At 38.9% G+C, this 21,540-nt stretch overlaps 2 protein-coding genes across 2 annotated transcripts; one reads left to right on the forward strand and one right to left on the reverse strand.

The window, feature by feature from the left end:
- The first annotated feature begins 11,017 nt into the window (after nt 1–11,017).
- LOC119883398 (F-box only protein 40) lies at nt 11,018–15,228 on the forward strand. The gene is made up of 2 exons (XM_038694025.1): nt 11,018–12,896; nt 14,812–15,228. The coding sequence occupies exons 1-2, from the start codon at nt 11,028–11,030 to the stop codon at nt 14,986–14,988; spliced, it is 2,046 nt and encodes a 681-aa protein (XP_038549953.1). The 5' UTR covers nt 11,018–11,027; the 3' UTR covers nt 14,989–15,228.
- Nucleotides 15,229–15,807: 579 nt separating this feature from the next.
- Nucleotides 15,808–18,275, reverse strand: ttc36 (tetratricopeptide repeat domain 36). Its single transcript, XM_038694023.1, has 3 exons — nt 18,088–18,275; nt 17,670–17,858; nt 15,808–16,220 (listed from the first exon to the last, which is right to left on the reverse strand). Exons 1-3 carry the CDS (start codon nt 18,191–18,193, stop codon nt 15,952–15,954), a joined length of 564 nt encoding a protein of 187 aa, XP_038549951.1. The 5' UTR covers nt 18,194–18,275; the 3' UTR covers nt 15,808–15,951.
- Nucleotides 18,276–21,540: the final 3,265 nt, after the last annotated feature.

Below are 21,540 nucleotides of genomic sequence, written 5' to 3' on the forward strand. Positions count from 1 at the left end.
ATTCGTTGAGATAGGGGGTGTCTCAAATACAACAAGAATGTAAGGGGAGCAATGCTATCACCTCTTTGGAGCAGGGGGACCACACTAGCTCTGCATAAATAGATATGAGCTCATGTTAGCTACAAGGCTACCGGGAAGACTAATCACAGCTGCCAGTACTCTAATTCAGAAAATCTGCTTCTTCATTTTCTGCTGCTATCCCTTGATGTACCTTAGTTTGTTTTAGAGTGCCACCAGGAAATAGAGCATGTTTCAACTCAACAATACAATACACACTCTGAGCATTTGTGTGTTCAAGGACTTTGGTGTGGTTTTAGAGAAGTTAGTCACGTTTCTTAAGTGGGATACCATCAGGTTGAAGTGTTATAGTTTCTCCCATTTCCATGTGTCCTTGCTGGATTCATGCTGCTTCTTTAAAGACATTATTCCATGGACTAATTAAAATTGCACACATAAATCGCATGCATGTTCTATATTGATAATCTGCTCTGTAATTGTCATGCACCGGTGTCAATCAGGAGTTCAGAACACTATCTCAAACTTTAATTAAAAGATGTCACAGAAGTTGAGAAAAATATGTATTTCTAAGGACTTTTCATTTTCGTTGTTCCACATCAAGTTTTACTTTTCTCCTTTTACATATGCACAAGAAAAATTAAAAACATTGTTAATATAACAAACATAAAGCAGCATTTTAATATGGATGTGGAGTTTCAACTTCATCACTTCAGTATAAATAATATATTTGCGTTCACTTTACCTGGTTGGTCAGTGGCATTTATGTCGCTTAACAACAAAAAAGACAGATGTTCCATCATCTTTGCTTTTGGTCATACATGCAGAGAGTCAGTATTGAAGGTGCATGTGGGGACAGTGAGCAGCACGACATGGCTCCATACGTCTAACTAGAAGTAAAAAGAGCCAGTTATGCTGAGTGCACACAGTTCTGTATGCAGAACTGTTGGCCATGGAGGTCCAGCATGGACAAGCACAGAGTGGGAGAGAGATGTAATGCTCAAAGTGCACTTTAATTGTGGTTTCATGCCTAAAGCTTTGGTTCCAGTAGGTGTTTGAGGTGCTGATGAGGACACCAGTGGGCTTTCCTGTCTGCAGTCCTTCCTAAGCAGTGTGGCAAGCCTGTGGCAAAGAACTGACTGGGACCTGCAGTGACAGCAGAGGTCCAACATACAATAGACAAACCTGGATTTCTTTTATCCTTTAGGGGTTAAAGAGAGATATTTTCCTCTTACGTCTTATTTTCTCTTTGCTATAAATAAACTTTACTTTAAGACTTAACTGACTCAGTGTGTCTTTGTACCTGGGACACTGAATCACAGAATCTTTTATTCCTTATGTTTGAGGTTTGAAGCTTAGATGACACAATAGCTGTTCTGAACACAACAGAGCTACACCAAGTAAAGCTTGCTGGCTACCTAGTATGTTGATTATGAGAAAAAGCAAACACCAAAGATAATCAGCCATCAGGGAGGTCTCCTTTTTTCAATCTGCATTTATTAGTGCCACCTTTTTCTCATTCTGTCTCAATTGAGTGATGGTGCTAAGCGAGATGATAATGACTTTGTTTTGGGGAGACTTAGTAGCCACTGTCAGATCTCACAAATTATGTGATATTAAAATGTCTTAGTTGCACTGAAAATATTGTCTTTGTGTCTATTTAAATCACCCTTTTCTGTGGGGACTAGAAAATTGTATGTTGTATGACAGACTAATAATAATGCATCCTGTTTATCAGCTTTAAGTAATTTTACCATTGTATAACATCTTTTAATCTTTTATTGCTTATGTTTGCGGTCTGAAGCTTATGTCACAATAGCTGTTCTTATGTCAACTAGGTGATTTGATTGATTTTCTTAAAAGTCTGAATGTCAGGTCAACAGAATGCAAAAAGTTCTACTTTTGAAGAGCTAATGAGGCAAAAACAAGCAACTTTTCATAGGATGTTTTCATTAGTCAGTCAGTACAGGGAAATGTTAGAGGCTCAGGCAGAATGCCGCAGGTCATTTAATTCCTCACCACTGAATGTTTTCAGTCTGAAATCTCAGGCCATGTACTCTCTAATGAACACTTGACCAGGCATTATATTGTATAAATATACGTAATATAACAATCACAATGTGTAGCAGTGTAATGTGAGTTTATGTTGTGATACTGATGTTTTCTTCCAGCGTGGCTCTGTAAACAGGCAGGGCATCCACATTATTTGATCCCTTGGAAAATCATTATATTTTGTAAACAATTGTTTTCTAGTAGCATATCTTTTGTACTAAGATTAAAATTTAGAAAACAAATATCACCTTTTCTCTGTAGAAGTTTAATTTTTACAAATACATACAAACTGGCTGTAGATGTTGGGATTACATTGAGCGGCATTTAACTTAAGGCTGTTTGTTGGTCACACATATAGTATATGAGATTTGAGTGAACGTTTGAGAGCTTCACCAAACATCAAAAACTCGCAGGCATCACTAAACTGAAGACTGAAAATGTCTCGAATCGCAGTTTCTATTTTTAGTTGTGAGGCTTTGGATCAGGCTCTTAATGTTCAGTGGAACATGAACGATCTCTCTCCAGAAGACAGTTTAACCTCATTTGGCCTGAATGACACACAGTTAGTATAATGAAACTAAAGCTTTGGACGTGTGAGGTTTGTGTCTGTTTTTGTGTGTGTGTTTTTGCATCTTTATGTTATCCGTAAGCCTCTGTAATCGTGTGTGCATGTGTCTGTGTACAGACTAGCCTTGGGTCAGACTGGGCTGTAAGCCAGCAACATCTGCAGGGGTCTTGTGAGAGTGCTGCATGGAGAAGCAGTCTAAGATACCTGATCACTGTGATGGATGCCTGTGAGCCTCGTGCGCACACCGACATGCACACCTGCCGCCTGTGCCCCACTTATTGAATCCATGAATCAATTTAATGAGTGGAGGACAGGGTCAGGACTTCAATAAACACCCCACCAAGCTTTCAAATTTAATGCCTGCCCAATGAATGATACTGTATGTTCAACAAACGGCCATTGCAAAACACTTCCACTGTAAACTGGAAATTGGTTTTGAAGCAATCGGCATGTGCGTGCTGTTGACTGGTTAAGTTTTACAGCTTGTGCATAAACATTTCCAACACGGCTGCACGGCCGACTGCAAATGAGTTCAAACTAAGAGCAAAGTATAATTTAGTTGTGTGCCTGTGTGTGTCTGAGTGTGTGTGTGGAGGGGTGCAAGAGTGAGACTTGAGAAAGAGAATCAGACATCTTCCATTGGTAATCAATACTGCAGCAGTGACCTGAGCATTTGCTCTCTGATTCATCCCATTTAGAGCTACAGGGTTGGCTGTCTGACAGAGACAACTCCATGATTTCCCTCTGGATTTAGACATGGTAAATCCACTCGCTTTACGTGGCCACTTCTGCATCTCGATAGTCACTGATTCCTAATGCCATCATCCCGCCTCCTGCTTTTCATCCTCAAAAACCTTGTCTAAAAGTCACTGGCTGTTTGTTGTAAAAATCATCTTGATATGTTGTAGAATTGGTGTACTTTTTTAGCCACTCAAATGTGCATGAAATAACCCGTGCTTGATGTTTCAGCACAATTTCAGGGTAAAACAATCATGGTCAACCTCCTGATCTTCACATGCTGTGATTATAAACTTACTTTCCCCTCCATTGATTTAACCAGGAGCATGCTTCCAGTCATGAGGTCATCCGAAGCGCAGAGGACGCAGCAGAAAGGACGAATGGTTGCTATGTAGATGTCTGCAGCAGCATCTCAGTAGTGAATACATTTTTCTTCATCCACTGGGGACACAAGGGCTAATGGAGCATGAGAGTGGCAGTTCCCCCAGAGTTGTGTAGCTGAGTCACGCCCCCGTTTGGAGAGGAGCTGCAGGCAGCAGTTGTGTGAGACCGAGACCAAGAGGGCATGTAGTGAGAGTCTGGGCCAATTCAGGGGTAAACATCGGTGGCAGTAATTGGAGAACAACACAGCAGGGAATTTCATACATTTCTGATCCATGTGGCTCAGTCGAGGATATCCTAACTGTGGAAGTTGAAACAGAGTGATTGTCTGTATGCTTTCCTGTACAGAATTTGCTCCCCATTCACCAGCTCAGAAGAATTATTTGCATCCAGATGTTGAGCGTGTTTTAATGCAATGTGAATACAGATGTAGATAAAGAGCTTGTTTGCTGCTAAAAAACCAAGCTGTTGCTGTCTGTCACGCTTTCTAATTTAGTGCAGCTCCAGTGGAGCTATTAGTCCTGTATTAGTAATTAGATTGAATCAATATCAGCAGTCATCCATTACAGGTTTTTAAGGAGGTCCTTTCCAATCAGTTCATTTGGCCTTGCTTTCTTCTTTTTGTATTAGTTCTTTGGGTTGTAAAGGTATGAGTATGTAGCTGTGTTAAATTAGATAATATAAAAATTCCATGAGATATCACAGAGAAAAATGAACATGAAACATGATGAGCTTCACAACGGTAATATCCTTGTGAAGCTCATCATGTTTCATGTTTATTTTTGTTGAGACTCTTTCACAGAGATGTGCCTGCGCCTGCTATGGCAATTTCCAAGACATAGGTTGTGCTGTTATCATCTTGTTTTGTAATGTGTTAAGCCATGTTGGGGGGGGGCATAACACAAAAACCTTACAACATAATGCCACCACCATACAGAAGGCCTACAGCAGTAACAGTGGGGGCTGGCACAAAAATGCTGCTTACATCATGTATCATACGTGCTTCCAGAATGATAACATCATAAAATAAATGTGAATACACACAGACACACACACACACACACACCTCTTAGGTGCATTACACTACTAAACTTGTTGGAAAAGCACAAGGTTAGCGGTGTGGGAGTCACATCCTGTGGTTCCGCTGAGGTCGCTTATCAGTGTCTGTTCCTTATCACTCAGCCCCACAACAGCAGAAACACACAGAGACTATTTTAGCTGCACTACATGAGAAGAAATTATCTTTATCAAGTCTGCTGCATGACATTCTTTTTTTCCCCTGTGTATCCAAGATGAAAATATGCATTACATACAAGCAGCAGAAACTGAGGGAAAATAAGTGAAAAATGATTTGTGTACAGCTACTTTTATATACAGCAACATAGTTCAGGAGATCTTTGACTGAGTTACATCTTCACCCACACCATATTTTTGTATCGCACTTCTTCTTCTGGCTGGCTGTCATATACAGTATTTAGATTATTTTTGTGCTGCATTACTGATTTTCCACTCAGTAATGATGCCATGATGTCAAAATGGGATAGGTGGCACAAATCCTGATTATGGTTTAATGATAAAAATGTGAATGCTGACTACTGACAACAACTGTGATACAGGAATTAATAGGGTAAAAAAAACTGATAAAATTTAGCTTCATTAATAAACATTTTTATATTATCAATGAATCAAATGAAAACATGTAAGGGTTGCTCATAGTGACAGGCTAAAGAGAATTATCCCCAAATGCTGCAGCTCTCAGCTACAAAAACATAAGCATACACGCTCACATGCAGCCCGGCCACTCCCACCGGTCATCACATCAGCAGAGAGTCAAAAATGTGGAGATTTGTCAAGGTTGAGTACTTTTCATACCTGTTTTCATACTTCTGTGAATAATTACATGTTAGACTTGATTGTACATGTGAAGAGGAAAATCACTTTGAATATGCTGTATTATATGTATTACATTACATTACATATATTACATATAAAAGTTGTCCCTGCAGGGTCAGGACAGAGCTGATTAATGGCTTCAGTGCACTTTATTATTTAACTTGTCTACAACAAGTTTTTTTTACTACTTTCATGAATTTTATATGATCTATCATTTATTATGGCTGTATATTGGGCATGAAATGAAAATGTCCCCCCACACTGTGTCCTCCTTCTCTTAGCAGTTATTAGCCCCCCTAAGTGGAGTGAAATGTCTCATTTACAAGTTTTGAGATTTTGTCATTCTTCAGAGTATTCTCCATTAATGATGCACAATGACACAAAGTATGCTACCCTGGGGGGAACCTACACAGACTTCATTACAAGGTACTTTTAATTAGTCTTTGTAATTAAAAGCAGAATATTGGGTGCAGAAAGGCTGGAAGCTAAATTGATATGCCCATAAACATTTGCATGTTCATTGGTCAGGGTTAGCAAACTGTCTCGTTTTTACACAGTCAGGTCTGACAAGAGGCTGGAGAGTTGAACTGCAGAGGGATTTAAAAGAGAACTTGTATGACACCCTCCTCTTAATTAAATGGGAAGGGATGAGGGGGTCTATATAATGAGAAAGTGAAAACTTGGTGTCATGTTAGGTATCTACATTTTCCCTCTTATTTTTGGTAGACCATATGCTACAATATGCCATCTAGAAGGGGCTCTTGGGTTAATACTCACCCAAAGGCATATACTATTAAATGTGTCCAACAGCTGTGGGGTTATTTGCAGTGTTCAGTTAAACAGACTTTGGTGCCTTACAATATTGGAGATAATTTACAGTTTGAATGAGTTGAATATACCTTTTTTAACTCGCATTTCACATCTGATAAAATCTCATAATATATGTAGTTTTCAGACTAAATCATCATATTTGAATTTCACATTTGCTTTTTTCAAATGTGTTTGCTTATATACAGTGATTTAGAGCTCTTATATCTAAAGGCTAGTTTCCCAAGAGTCGATATTAAAATGTGTAAATTATTTTGTAATTAATCGTTAAAATTTTCCCAGAGCCACATTCTTTAATTGTCTTGTTTTGTCCGACCAACGGTCCAAAACTCAAAGACATTCACTTGGCAGCTATATAAAATTGAGGAAAGCACTTCTCTCATTGGAGAAGTTAGAATTTTACCAAAAATATGACTTCTTCTATCTGTTAATGGACTAATTGATGAATATACTAATCATTGCTGCTCTAATATATTGCATAATATCTGTATACATATCTATACATCATTTCAACAAGACACTACTGTGATGATCCTCAACTTATCATCAAGACTTATGTCTTGAAGAACATTATCATAGCCCTTTAAAAAAGATTTAAAGTCTATTCATGTGTGCTTCATATGAGCCAGAATGTGTAATCACTTTCTTAGCCTGAAACTGCCAACTCATACAGTATTTAAGCTCAGCTTGTTGAGTTGGTATAGTTTCATTTTCATTATACATTTCCATAGCAGTCCATAGCTTATTTATGGGCCTCTGCTGGGCCGAGCTCTGTAATAAACACAGTACTGACACAGCTTCCCAGGTCTTTGGAAATTCAGCAGCAGCACATTTTTCTCTATGTTGTCCCAATGGTTTGGCCTTATTAATACGTTTTGCCAGGTATAATAAACTAGATGCATATCTGAAAATGGGGGCAAGCTTTAAGAGGAATGGCGGTAAGAGAGAAAATCTCAGAGAATTGGATGAGATTTATAAGAAGCACTGCAGACCATATAAGGATGCACTGTACTTAGTGTGTTGGTAGAATTAAACCTTCAATATAAAACTTGAGACCAGTGATGTTTTCATTAGTCTTGCTGTGGGCTGACAGCTTTTCAATGCCTTGAACATAAATCAAGTTTGACTTTTTTTTCCTCATGTAAAGCTGTTCAGTAACATTTCAGAACATTAAATTGCAGTTAAATGACATGGAGCTTGCATGAATCATTAACCCGTAGCCACTGAATTGCTCAAATCTGCTACAGAAAATGGACAAGCTGTAATTATCCCCTTTTTGAGCTGCCAGGTTGCATAAGAGTTCAAGCTGAGCATTCAAAAGAAATGTATTAAATGAGACTTCTCTGTTCTGTTAAACATTTTGTTTCTTTGCAATATGTTGGTAAAAGTCTGAATTTTTTGTGATGAAAATTATTTGTAGTCTGAATGTTGGTGTATGGAATTATCAATATTCCAAATTACTTTAGAAGTAAACAATTTGTTTGTTTGTTCTTCATTGTGCTGTTACACAGAAAATATATGTAAATTTGGAATAAACCTAATAATGTAAACACTACCAGCCAATTAAAACTGCAGTATATGTTTTTTTCTTTAAATGAAACATTGTTGTGGTTGGTCTTCTTTTATGTGAGTAATGAAGGAAAAGTTTGACATTTAGGGAAATACGCTTATTCTCTTTCTGGAAGAGATGTATATGAGAAGATTGATACTTCTGTATGTTAAATATGAAGCTACCGCAAGAAGCCGGTTGGCTTAGCTTAACCTAAGAGTAGAAATTTAGGAAACTAGACTGTCTAGAAGTAATATAATTGACCTACCAGCACAAATGTCACAAACATGTTTTATCTTTTTTTTATTCCCATATGAACCAAAGCATAACACTGACAGTTAGCTGTTCCTGTCTATTTTGTAGGTGCAAGCAGTTACTTTCTGGAGTTCAGACCAAAATATAGTGTGGCAAGTAACCTCCTGTAAAACTGCAAATTATTGCTTTTACACTTAAGATTCTGCACACATTAAACACACGTCAATGAGATAATGTGTTAATTAATGAGCCAGGCTAATCTTTCCCCCCCTTTTCCAGTTGTTATGTTAAGCTAACCTAACTCGCTGCAGGCTATAGTCTTATATGTTACAGACAGATATGAGAGTTGTGTTGAACTGCCAGGAAGTAAATTAGCGTATTTCCCAAAATGTCAAACTATTCTTTCAAAACTGACACACTTGTGTTGCTGAAACATTATATTCTGCTACTCTACAATGTTGATTAGGATTTCAGGTTGTACTACTCCTTGCTGACAATACCAATAACTTGAATAGAATTTTAACCTTCAAAGTACCGGACCAGCATTACAGAACAAAACTTTGAACAACTTTACAGAACTAATCTATTATTACCACACCTGATTTTAAATTTATAATTTATATATATAATTTATATGTATTTATAAAACTTGACTAATCTAACCTCAACAATAGAACTTTCTCTCGTCTCATCTGTGCTGTTATTGTATAGCAACAAGACACTGAACTAGAAAGTGTTTTTTCCTGTACTAAAGTCTCTCTCTTTCTCTCTCACTCCTGATGAAATGTATGCTGATTGCAGAGCCTATAGAGACCAAAGCAGCTGCCTCTGATAAGCTGTTCATTGTAATCTGTGCCAGGTGAAAAAAAAGTTGAAGTTGAAGACTTCCAGATGCAGTCTGTGGATCCAGCGCATTTTACACAGGGTGGAAAATGGGTGTCAGGAGGTGTTGGCCGGGTGATGTGGGGGAGTGAACAGGATGATAGTTCAGCCAGCCTTAATGTAAATCAGTGTAATTAGTTAAAGCTAATTAGACTGGATCAATGCCTCATTTATGCAAGTGAATGAAAGCGATGAATGACAAACAACACAAAATGGCAGGTGTGCACCTTTTTGAGTTTGCAGTTTGAAATCAGTGCCACAAATAGGAATCGACAAATAATGAGCTACTGTATGTACTGTCCAATTAAACTACTACTGATGTAGAGTAGCACAGGTTTATGTTATGACACCACTGAATGATTCAATTAAAAGAGACAGCTATTTGGGCCTTTTCAATAAATGATACAAGGTGCTGAGAATGCATCAGTTGCTATATTGGCTCAATCAATCACTTGATAAAGATTAGTTTACCTCCAGCTGTTTTCCTTAAAAAATGCACATGGGTCCTAAAACTGCCTAAATGTTTATTTCCAAATGGGACATAATCTTTTGAAAAGGTTTGGAATGAATTTCAATGTGTTGACCTACCTACATTGCAACCCGAAATAATTTAACTAAACCATGTTATGAATTTGATAAGACAGCAGGAAAGAGTTGTTGGAGAAATCTTGCTGGAGTTTTTGAAAGTGTGTGACTGACATCTAGTGGAGGACACGGATCAGGACAAATAAGCCAACAAGATACCACCATATCATATACATTTTTGATTTAAAAATAATCAAGAAGAAACCACCTATAATTAATTAATTAAATGATTCCATACCACTAAAAACACATTTGGTAATCAGAGAAACTGTAAATTTGTTTAATGCTTTTGTTTTTTGTTTTTATATATATATTTTTTTATTTATTTATATAGTTTAATGATTTTTAAAGCGCAATTGCTTTAATTTTGTTTAATTTAATTTAATTTTTTAAAATGTTGCTATCATTTTGGAAGGAAATGTAAACGCATACACTTACTAGTAAAAAAGAGTTGACAGTGTAGTGTATGTACAGATGAGGTATTTTACATGGTAAGATGTTGATGTTTTTGAACATACGGTAGTTAAACTGTTGAGAACTTGGATTACCTGCTGTCACAACCCTCTCACAGTAAAGCAGAGGTGGAGGCTGTAACCTGACCTTGCCTCTTAAAGGCTGTGTGACAATGCTGCCCTGTCCAACTGGCCTGTCTGCCCCTCTGTTTCTGTCTATTTATAATGTCCAGACACAGTGCAGAGGTTATTCAGAGGTGCCAGCAAACACAAGGTGACAGGCACAGAGGAACAAAGGGTAAGAAATTTCATTGTTATTGTTCCAGTTGTTCACTTTTTATTTACTAATACTTGGATTTCTTTGTGTTTTATGTATGTATTTTCTTAAGGTACTCCATATTAAAAAAATGTATTTATAATTCAATTAGCCCATATTAATTATGCATTTTTAAGTCTTTATGTCAGAACACAACTTACCATCTACTTTACTTTTCTATTCAAAATGAGTCAGAGTTGCACATTAACAATATCTTTCTTGGAAGTACTTTCTATGTGCAGCATAAATATGCAAACTTCAAACAGTTTACCTTGTAACAGTGTTTCTGGCTTGAAACTCTTCTCAGATGATCGTTGTGTTCATAAACCACAATGACAAGTGCACTTATTTTCACTGCATTTAAGATTTATAATAAAATATGATTCTCAAATTACTTAAAATGTGTTTTTCATTTGCTACAGTATGGATATGGACCAAGAAATGTTGCAAACATACCTTAACAACTACCTTTGCTGTTGTGTTATTTCTCTCTTAAGGTAAAAAGCAGAAGAAATGCCTGTGGGCCACCATCAGCATTGTGACAAGTGTTACAATGTCCACTGTCAAGTCCCAGTGCAGATTTCTGTCTCATGCATGATCATAAAGTGTCATAAAAACTGTGGCGCCATCCTCCATGTCTGCAAGCAAGAGGAGCACCAGCTTCTTTGCCCAAATGAGACGACTCCTTGTCTCAATGTCAACTATGGCTGTCCTCTTATCATGCCGCGCCATAGGCTGGCCAAACACCTGGAAGTCTGTCCTGCCAGCGTGGTCTGCTGCTCTCAGGAGTGGAACCGCTGGCCTATTTCAGAAAATGATCTGATCTTCTACAAAAATATTTCAGAAAACCCTCAAACTAAAATAAACCTTGATGTTGCTTTGGCACTCAGGGACCAAGAGCTTCTGTTTCAATCCATCAAAATGAAGAACATTTACCCTGAGTTGATGGTGGAGGATCCTGCCCTCCAGGATATGTCTACAGGTGTCAGCAGTCCTGCAGAGGAGGCAACCTGTTCTTTAGATTGTGGTGAACTGACAGAAAATGGCTGCACAAGGATGAAGGAGAAAGAAGCAAGTCAAGAGGAGAGGGATGCTTTGGCAAAGAGCAGGGACGGGGACAGTATTCAAAACTATAGGTCCTGGGAGAAAATATTCAAGAAGGAGATGGAGGGATGCAAGCAAACTGTCAAAAACCTGAATAAGGAGAAAAAAGGAAAGGAAAAGGAAGAGCAAGAATCATCAAACTGTCAGCGGGAAACACACTTGAGCCGAGACAATTCTGCTGCTGCTGCTGCTGCTGCTGCTGCTCCAAGCATGGATGGTGCAACTGGCTTTGCCCCATGGCAAGACGGGGTCCTTGAGAGGTTAGGCAAGGAATTCAACATTGCTGAATATAACATGTATCTGGTGCACAATGGGGCGATGTTGATTAACTTTGGCCAACTTCCTGCTTGCACCCCAAGAGAAAAGGATTTTGTTTATGGCAATCTGGAGCCCATAGAGGTTAAAACTATCCGCTCGTTTAATGTTCCTACCAGCTATCGAGCTAGGCGCAGTCACCTGAAGGACCCCGCACACAAAGCAAAGACCACACACCAGAGTGTTGACACTGCAGATTTGGGCATGTCAGTTGAGGATCTTCCGAAGGGTGATGAGGTTAGAGCCACACTCCTGTGCTCCCTGGAAAAGGAACTAAAAGGACATTTAATCTCAGAGAGCGGGTCGACAGATGGTCTTTATGTAGATATTGGAACGCAAACATACGACTTTGCCTCTGCTCCGTTCAAAACAGATGCATCGCTTGCTGACGTCATGGCAGACAAACCTGATGGGCTTTATGTACATGTCGAAGCAGAATCTGTCACCAGAAGACATAACAAATCAAGTTCAGCCTTTAGCTACATGTGCGGCCACTTATTTCGGCGTGATGAATACCGCTCTCATTTCAGGAATGTACACTCTGACATACAGGCCTCTCTGAGCGGCTGGTTCCAACAACGCTGCCCCTTAGCTTACCTCGGCTGCACTTTCAGCCAGACGAGGTTTCAGCCTGCAGGTCACCAAGCTACTATTAAATTCTGCCAAGATGTCAGCGCCGTTGTCCTCCAGCCAGAAGTCTCTTCCCTCTGTGAAGGCGAGAAAACCTTCAGCCCTCACAGAAATGGTGCACATAATCTGGATCCCCTGAGCAGCCTGCCCCTGGAGATCCTTCAGCACATTGCTGCTTACCTTGACAGTTTTACATTATCTCAGCTGTCCCAGGTCTCCCATCTGATGAGAGATGTGTGTGCTACATTGTTGCAGGAGAGAGGGATGGTGTCCCTCAAGTGGGTCAAAAAGACATATTCCCACGGGGGAAGCTCCTGGAAATGTCGAAAGAAAGCAAGTATCCTTACATGTGTTTTAGATGTTTGATTTTTATAAAATTCAAAAGATTGATTTTCATAAAATCAAATGTATTATTTTAGACTAACTGCTCAAATAATTTGTCATAACTCTCTTTCTGTTAACTGAACTGCAGAGGATTTTCAAATATTATTATATTTATTTATTTTACTGATTGAGAGCTACCATTCCATCTCAAATATTCTTATGATCTCAACCTTGTACACAGTGAAGGTACACAGGGCCAAATTTTATATCAGTGCCCATTTAGTATCTGGCACCATTCTTTCCAACTGTCATTGGAAAATTTATTCATGCAACATGACAGCTGCTGCACTGCAAAAAATCTCCAGACTCTCTCTAACAATATTTCAAACTGAATCACAGCCACACTGGAGCAGCCACTGGAGATTTTCTACTTTGTTCTGGGTCCTTATCAAAAATAAGCACATGTGGGGTCAGGCACACTGAGGAAAGAAAATTTTGTTTTCTTTTCTGACTTTCGTGTCCAAGCAGTGGCCGGCAGCTAGACAGTTGAGCTAAATGTAGTGTTGCAACGTGCTGATTCTAATCTACAGCATAAAGTTTGAAAAACAAATCATATGCAGTTCTATAGGAAGCACTTAGAGAATGAAAACTCCTGCCAAGGCCGCACAATTATCATTTAAAAAAAATCTGGATCCAGACCTGAAATAAAATACACAGTTGTTATAGACAATAATGTCGTAGTAGCTGCCTAGAGTTTTCCGTCTTTTATTTGATTGCAAACATTAGAGAGATTCACGAAAAACAGGAGTCACATGCAACCACTGGATTCAAACCAGGGATGCTGTGTTTACATTACACCAATAAGCTAGACCTTAGACCCCATGGCTTAGACCACTAGGTCACAGGGACACCTAGTCGTCTAGTGGTCTGAGCCTTGACGACATAGCCAGCTGCCTTGATTTTTGGAGATTACCTAAATCCTGTCTGCAAGTATGACCAGTGTAGATCAGGATGAAATTTTAAGTGATTCAGACTCATGTCCATTGAGCTATCTATTCATCATGTTGCTGTAGCGCCATCTATGCAGTAAATGGCATCAATGTGTGTAGGATTTCTTGCGGTAGATGAGTGCACATGTCATCTATTAGTTATGGCAGTTTATGTCAAATGATCAGATCTAGAAGAATTTGGCAACCAGACAGGCATAGGAAAACAGTACAGGAAGCTTAAATTCTTTTGACAGCTCATTCAAATATTTGATGTACTAAATTTGATGAATACTGGAGTATTGTTGAAAAAGATGGACAGTCTTTATTGTGGAACAAGGAATTCTTGAAAGACATTTTTTATGATTCACAGTTCCACAGATAAGAACCAAAACCTAAATATGGGGTATAGATTTCTATAAGTTTATGCTAAAGTAATCAGTTTTTATTTTGTTGTTTGGCTAACCTTCCACCAATTCTTTAAAAAAATAATATACATAACACATAGCCTCTCTGTCTAAGTTGATGAAGGATAAATAAAGTATAAATACATAAGTATGTATTTTTACATCACAGCACTGCAGTGATCATGGGACAAACAGTGTGCTGATGATATCAGGCATGTGGAATGGCCTGAGGCCTTGCTGCCAGTAAATACTGAGCTTCCATAACAAGTCATATATGTGGTCATTCATGGAAACAAAGTGTTGATAACACTGTGTGGGTGACAGCTGGGTATTTGGGCATCATTTGAATAAATTTGTAATGGATGGATACAGAAATAACATCATACCATGACGTGATAAAAATACTATGTGATCTAGATTCCGTACATAGTAAAAATAAATGTTTCCTCATGGCCATGGGTGCATTTGAGTTGTTAGATACCATGACAGCAGCCTCCTACACCTACTTCTGCTCTGTCTCTGTGTTTACAGGTTTGGGAGTTCAGCTCTCTGTTTTCGTCTGTGGACAGATGGAGATTCAGCAATACTCCTTCCATGTCAGATCACCTGAAAACCTGTTCCTTCTACCAGAGAGATGAGAAGACGGAGCCGGTGGCTTTAGTCTGCCTGGGAGAGGTCAGAGACAAGTATGCAGTAGTAAAGCATTAAACATAATGCACATGGTCCCATAGCTCAGTGGGCGGACCACAACCTGAGTGATGCCATGTTTAGACTCTCTCTGTAAGCACCCAAAAAACTGTAAATTCGATAAACCCTCCACATAAATACCTACTGTACAGAAACTGAAGCGAAACTGTGTGCTGAAGCCCCGCGGACAAATATTGTACAGTATATGTGGAGAATTCACTTTAGCATAAACTGCAATTTCTTAAGATTTTGATGTGATTTACTCAGCCTCCATTTTCTTGTAACATCTCCTCAAATCATTCTGCCTGTAAGTGAGCAAATGCCTTAAGATGAATCTATTTATGCAGTGTTTATAAGAGTTTATTGAGAGATGATGAAACGTAAATTCCCCCTCTGACGAAACTAAATTCACAAATGTGTTTATATGGTGTTTTAGAGGAGCCCTCATGTTCTGTAATATCATATAATTTGCCTTTGTTTGGCATATTGAGCTGACTAGTGTTGTTTGTTCCATCTTATTTCATTGTTGGGGTGACAAGCATTATTTCAAAGATATGAGGTCCGCAGAGGTAGCTGTTGTTGGCTGCTCAACACGACAAGACTGACATCTACTGGAGAAAAGCTGAAGTACCTCATCTGTGTGGAACCATAAAGCAAGTCTGGTATTTGCTGAATACAATATCAAATGTTGTATATATGATACTGAATTAAAAACAGCTGTGCATGCTTTATGATGAGAACACTGACAACTTTGTTTCTGATTTAGTCTTTCTCAAGGAAAATGAGTGGACTGTAATATATGTGTGACATACTCCATAATAAATCTAACTTGCAGTTGGCTTAATTTTTTTAAGTTTTTTTTTTTATTATTTATTTTAGCATAGTCAGTGGAATTAAAAGGACATTAAAAGCCTAAAACTTTCTTTTATTAACCACAGACTTCATAACAGAAAAGGTTTAAATGTCTGAAATTGTCTACATTATCTACTGCATCTCAGACACTTCAGGATTGCGTAGCTTGTTGATCACCTCTGACAGCATTTTGTTGCACAGAGCTGCATACGGATTAAGAACCACAGCCTGTTGTCGAGCAAATTCACTTCCAAGTGCAGCTGCTTTCTCAAAATCTGCTCTGGCTTCATCATCCTGGCATGCTAATCTATGTAAAAGGCCCCTTTGCACGAGTGCCTGGCAGGCAGTTCGCCCAGCATCACCGCTCAGAGAGATGGCCCGGTCCAGGTCTTCCAGCGCTCCTGAGAGGATAGAAGAGCACTGTGAGGCACACACGTGTCTGGAAAGTTGATTTTCAATTTGTAATGTTTTTCAGGCTACTCACTCTGGGCTTAACGTCAGTCTAGTATTCGCTCTGAGTAATGTAGCTGAATTTGCTTCGAATTATTTTACCACTAAGTACTAAAGTCAAATAAAAATGTATTTACTGTATTTCTAATATTACCATGGTCTAAAAACTGACTATAACCTAACAATCTGATATTTTTCATTTATCCAAAAGTTCACCAGTCTTAGTCTTAGACATACTAGTAATGACATTGATGTTTTCAGATGAATACAGACCTACAGTATTTTGTCACTCACAGCAGTGATTCACATTATGCTCATGTAATTTCACATTTTCCTCATACATTGAACAAAATTATAAACGCAACACTTTTGTTTTGCCCTCATTCATCATGAGCTGAACTCAAAGATCTAAGACATTCTCTATGTACGCAAAGGCACATTTTTGAGTGGCCTTTTATTGTGGCCAGCCTAAGGCACACCTTTGCAATACCCATGCTGTCTGATCAGCATCTTGATATGCCACACCTGTGAGGTGGATGGATTATCTCGGCAAAGGAGAAGTGCTCACTAAAACAGATTTTGACAGATTTGTGAACAATATTTGAGAGAAATAGGCCCTTTGTGTACATAGAGATAGTCTTACATCTTTGAGTTCAGCTCATGATGAATGTAGGCAAAAACAAAAGTGTTGCGTTTATAATTTTGTTCAGTGAATTATTTTAAATAGATGATGTAGATGATTTGTTGGGAATATTCAGACAATCTTGTGAGTCAGCATAAACAACAACGGTCACCAGGTTACAGACAAATTGAAAAGTACCACCAATAGATAGACACTCTGATTTTAGAAACAGTCAATGCAAGTAAAAAGATGTTACAGCACTGAGTACATGGCATGACTGACAAAGTGATATCTAGGGAGTGAGTGTAAAAACACCATAGCAATACTCACATGTGCCACACAGGTTAAATAATCTAAGAAATACAAATTATGTTTTAAATATAATCTGTTGCTGTACATCTGTTGTTTTTGTAATTACAATGTTGTTCTTTATAATACAGTGAATCTATCATATACAGGAGACACTTGATCATTTCACTGAAGCACACAACAAATTCTTAAACCTTTAGATGATTCAGATATGATTGCAATACAAAGAATCCCTGTAATTTTTTTACATTCAGTGTATACAACCCTGCCACCACACTCATGCCAAACAGCAGGTAAAAGTACCCAACACAAGGCTGACTCAGAGCCTGTATTGTAACACTGCTGACAAAGTGCATCAGATAGACAAAGCTCTGATATGGTGTCACGCTGGCCTCAGACTCGACAGTCTGATATGTCGGCACACTGCAGTGTCTATGGAAAGGGTTATTATTGAATTTGTGGCATGTACCTGCTGTGTTCCCCTGCAGCCGCAGGGCCTGTGCCCGGTTGTTATAGGCTGAAGCTCGCTGAGGCAGGATCTGAATTGCCTGGCTGAACAGTTGAAGTGCAGCTTGCAAATCCCCAGCCTCTGCTGCAGAGACACCCTGCATCTCCAACTCTTTCACTTGCTTCAGCAACTCTGTGTCAAAGCCACTGTCTGGCAAGGGGAGATAAACAGGTTGAAAAAGCACTCAAACTCAATTGACAGTTACCGTGGCAAGGAAAACAGAGAAATGTCACCAAGAACTCAACTTGGATTAAAATGTCATGTTTTTTTTAGACAAGGAATGGAATTTGTTCAAATAAATTCAATATGCTGTGAAATGATAAACATAAAAAGCTGTGACATGATATACAGACACATCAAGTCAGAAGCTCACGCTCACCATCATCAGTTAATTCCTCCTCTTGGTTCAGGCCAGGGATGTCTCCAAAGGGGGTGGTGGGGTTGAATATAGCCTGAAGTACAGCTCTGTCATGTGCCGAGGCCATCTTACCGGTGTCTGTAAAGAAAGCAGAGAAGGATGGCAAAAAAGGAAAATCATGACATAAAATTTCAGCTGGAGGAGAATTCTTCCTCCCCTAATTTCTGCCATTTCCACCAGCCAATCAAAGAAGGGGGCGGCAGCAGGGAGGTGGACTTTGAGATTTCCTTGCACTGAGCACATCTGTAATAGTTTACCTCAAAAATGCAGGCCACGGATAACTGCACTGCAGAGCTGCTGTTATAATGGCAAAAGGAGACAGAGTCAAAACGTTCTTGGAGATATTCTGTCTGATTATTTCTGCTCAGTGCAAAGTGAAGAAGAGGTTTTGGCATGCTGTCCAAACCTCATGGGATTTAACAAATTAAATGTATCTTTATTTAAAATGAATGCCCAGATTTGCAGACATATCGTCAGGAACAGTGGTAGATACCAATTTAGCAGACAAAACTGACATAAAAAGAAAAAATAATCAGGTTATCAGAAAGACTCATAAACAGTTATTGTGGGTTACAGAAGCTAGTGAAAGAGGGGGAAAGAAATGCGGCTTCCTCAGTATTGTTGCAGTGCAGTTTCCAGCCCCTGGAGGCAGCAGTGAGCACAATGCTGAGCATCACTGTAGTTAGCCAGCCAGACATTATTTCACTATCTTGGATTTTAAATGCTTTGAAGTTCAATAGGATTTCGCATATACCATCATATTTACCACCACAGCATGGGATTTACAAGTAGGTCTCTCTGCAGGTCTATGCGTCAAGTCCTGCCCCCTACTCCGCCTCTGATTGGCTAACCCTAACCATAACCCCACTTTAACCAATTACACCAACGAGGCAACGGTCAGCTAATCAGAGTCGGGAAAAAAACGGATTAATCTGCACTCTGTGGTACACATGCTCATGAAATCGACCTGTAATCTCTGGAACTGTTGCTGAGAGGTTCATGTGCACTCTGGTGGGTTTGTATCTTTAGTGTATGTCCAATAAACAGCCTTTTTAACACCAAATGTCTGTGATGTTAATGTAGTGCTTCACATGGCAGCAGCAGTTTGCTGCAGACAGTGTGGAGGAAGCAGTAGGCTAGAGCAACTCAGCAGTTTCAGCCTAATGATCATTAGCAGAATTTCAATATTGTTTCACACCCTAAACCATTACTGAGCAAGTCCAGGAAGCGGCTATTCATTGCAGCATTTCAAAATAAGGCTGATAAATCTGCGAGACACTGGTTTTGGAGGATAACTATGCAGTCTTACTACAGAGCTGTTGCATTGCCCCCTCCAGAACAATCAAATTGTACTAAGAGAATTGCTCATGTACTCACCATGACCAGGTTTAATACACTGCTTTGCTTGTACATTGCTTGCATCAGAACATAATAGTTTTATAATCTGATTCTGTTATAGGAGACATCCAGAGGAAATATCATGGCTCATATCCTGCCTTCTGCTGTCTATGCTGACCTGGACGTGGATGCGCTTTGATGACTTGTCTGAAGGCAAGACACATACTTTGTGTATTGTAAGCAGTGTGTTGCAGTTTGGTGATTGGATGTTTGTAGGATAATTTTCTGTTTGGTCTGGGATACTTAAAATAAACACAATTTTTATTATGTGCTCATTTCTTTTCATTAAGTGGAGTTTACATTGTCAGCATAATTTTGTTGGAATCTGGTGCTGTGTAGTTGAGCGGTGTACAGTAGTGTGATAGTAGTGTGTCTTTGTTACACGTGTTTAGATGCTTAAGGAGTTGTGATAGAATTGGTTGGCCGATTAATCGGGCCAGTTATCTGGCGTTTTCAGATAACCTTTGCCTGCGCTCACAGGGCAGATAAACAGAATATGTCTGCGGACACATCTGCAGGAGACCTTGTCAGTGTAACCTAACTCTCATGCATCCTGCTGTAAACGACTGCCCAAATTTCCAATGTCCCATCTGCTAACTAGAGGTTGTTTCTGACCTATACTCTGCAGCCAGCCACCAGGGGGTGATCAAGATGTTTCGGCATGCTTTTGGAGACCTGTCATGTCATTCATCATAAAGTCTATGGCATAACACATTGATTATTTCTAATTCATTAATCAATAAAAAATCAGTTTAAAACAACGTGTTACTGGCTAAAATAACCACGGAGAACAACAGATATCGCCATAAAGGGAAACCAATAGTAGTAAGTGATATGAATACCACTGAGATTGATTTAAACAGTATGATTGATCATGGAAACACTGGCTTGTCATAATTGTCACTGGCTTCAAAAATAACTACATGTATCTTCAGCAAATGTGTGTAAGTGAGTCACAGATGAAAATGCTTCCAGCTCAAATTCTTTTTCAGTTGTTTCCAATTACTGTTAGCAGTGATCTGGAACAAGAGAGAGCTCATGGAGGTACTGGCTTTTAGGACTTTTAAAAGGCAGATCTGTGTAGTAGCTGAAACACAAAGTTTGTTAAGAAATTGTCCTCAGTTAGTTTGTTGTAATTTTTAGTGCAATTGGTTTTATTTTACAGATGGTTAGGTTCTCATTTAGTTTAATTCAAAATGTTTGCTAGACATTATTTAATGCAAACATAAAGTTGTTTCAGAACTGTAGGGTATAACCCATAGTAACAGATAAAATACAAGTAGTTATTCAGTGTGCATACATCCTTTGCAATACCGACATCAGTAGAGATGTAACTGATTTATGGATGTTGCCTTCAAAATGCTAAACACAGTGCCAAAAATTGGAATGGGTAAGAAACAGACAAAAGATCATAGCCATATGTTGACAATGCATACATATCAAAAGAGAGGTAGCGTATTCATTCACAGTAAGACTTGAGGCAAGGGAAATGCGTTTGATGTGGAGTTTATTTTCTATAATTATAGTTTAGGTAAGACAGCAGCTGGGCTGAAGTGAAAGATCCTTCCTTCACAAAAGCTGCCATACACACAGAGTAAGAGGAAATTTCACAATGCTGCAAACTGACTTTGCATAAATGATATGACATGTTATATATTACAAACATGTGAATCTCAAGCTAACTAGCTAATACAGCTTCAGTGCTGACTGACAATGTCCTAGAGTCTGTCAGACAGTAGCAACAGATTAGGGGAAAATCATGTCCTTCCCCCCCACATAGAACAGCTATTGAGATGGCAATGTCAGACTAAGTAATGACCATTCAGTCTGAATATTAAACAAATTCTCCAGAGAGGGATTTTGTTGGTTATTGTTTTGAACACAAAAAAAGGCTCATCGAAGATCTCACATCTGAGGTGACATCTTCAAATTACTGTCTAAAACCCAGAGATGTTCAATTTACAATCGTATAAAAACTGAGATCTGCACAGTGTATATGTATGCAGCAGGATATGT

This window comes from Micropterus salmoides, unplaced genomic scaffold (assembly GCF_014851395.1).
Source record: "Micropterus salmoides isolate LMB-PRFRI ecotype aquatic unplaced genomic scaffold, ASM1485139v1 Ms_hic_scaffold_3, whole genome shotgun sequence".
NCBI classification, from domain to species: Eukaryota; Metazoa; Chordata; class Actinopteri; order Centrarchiformes; family Centrarchidae; genus Micropterus; species Micropterus salmoides.

Excerpts from the sequence above, each read along its gene's own strand:
- LOC119883398 (XM_038694025.1), top strand. The coding sequence starts at position 11,028 with ATGCCTGTGGGCCACCATCAGCATTGTGACAAGTGTTACAATGTCCAC. Across the intron at positions 12,897-14,811 it reads CCTGGAAATGTCGAAAGAAA|GTTTGGGAGTTCAGCTCTCT; the intron begins GCAAGTATCCTT and ends CTGTGTTTACAG.
- ttc36 (XM_038694023.1), bottom strand. The coding sequence starts at position 18,193 with ATGGCCTCGGCACATGACAGAGCTGTACTTCAGGCTATATTCAACCCC. Across the intron at positions 17,859-18,087 it reads GGAGGAATTAACTGATGATG|ACAGTGGCTTTGACACAGAG; the intron begins GTGAGCGTGAGC and ends TCCCCTTGCCAG. Across the intron at positions 16,221-17,669 it reads GCTGCAGGGGAACACAGCAG|GAGCGCTGGAAGACCTGGAC; the intron begins GTACATGCCACA and ends CTATCCTCTCAG.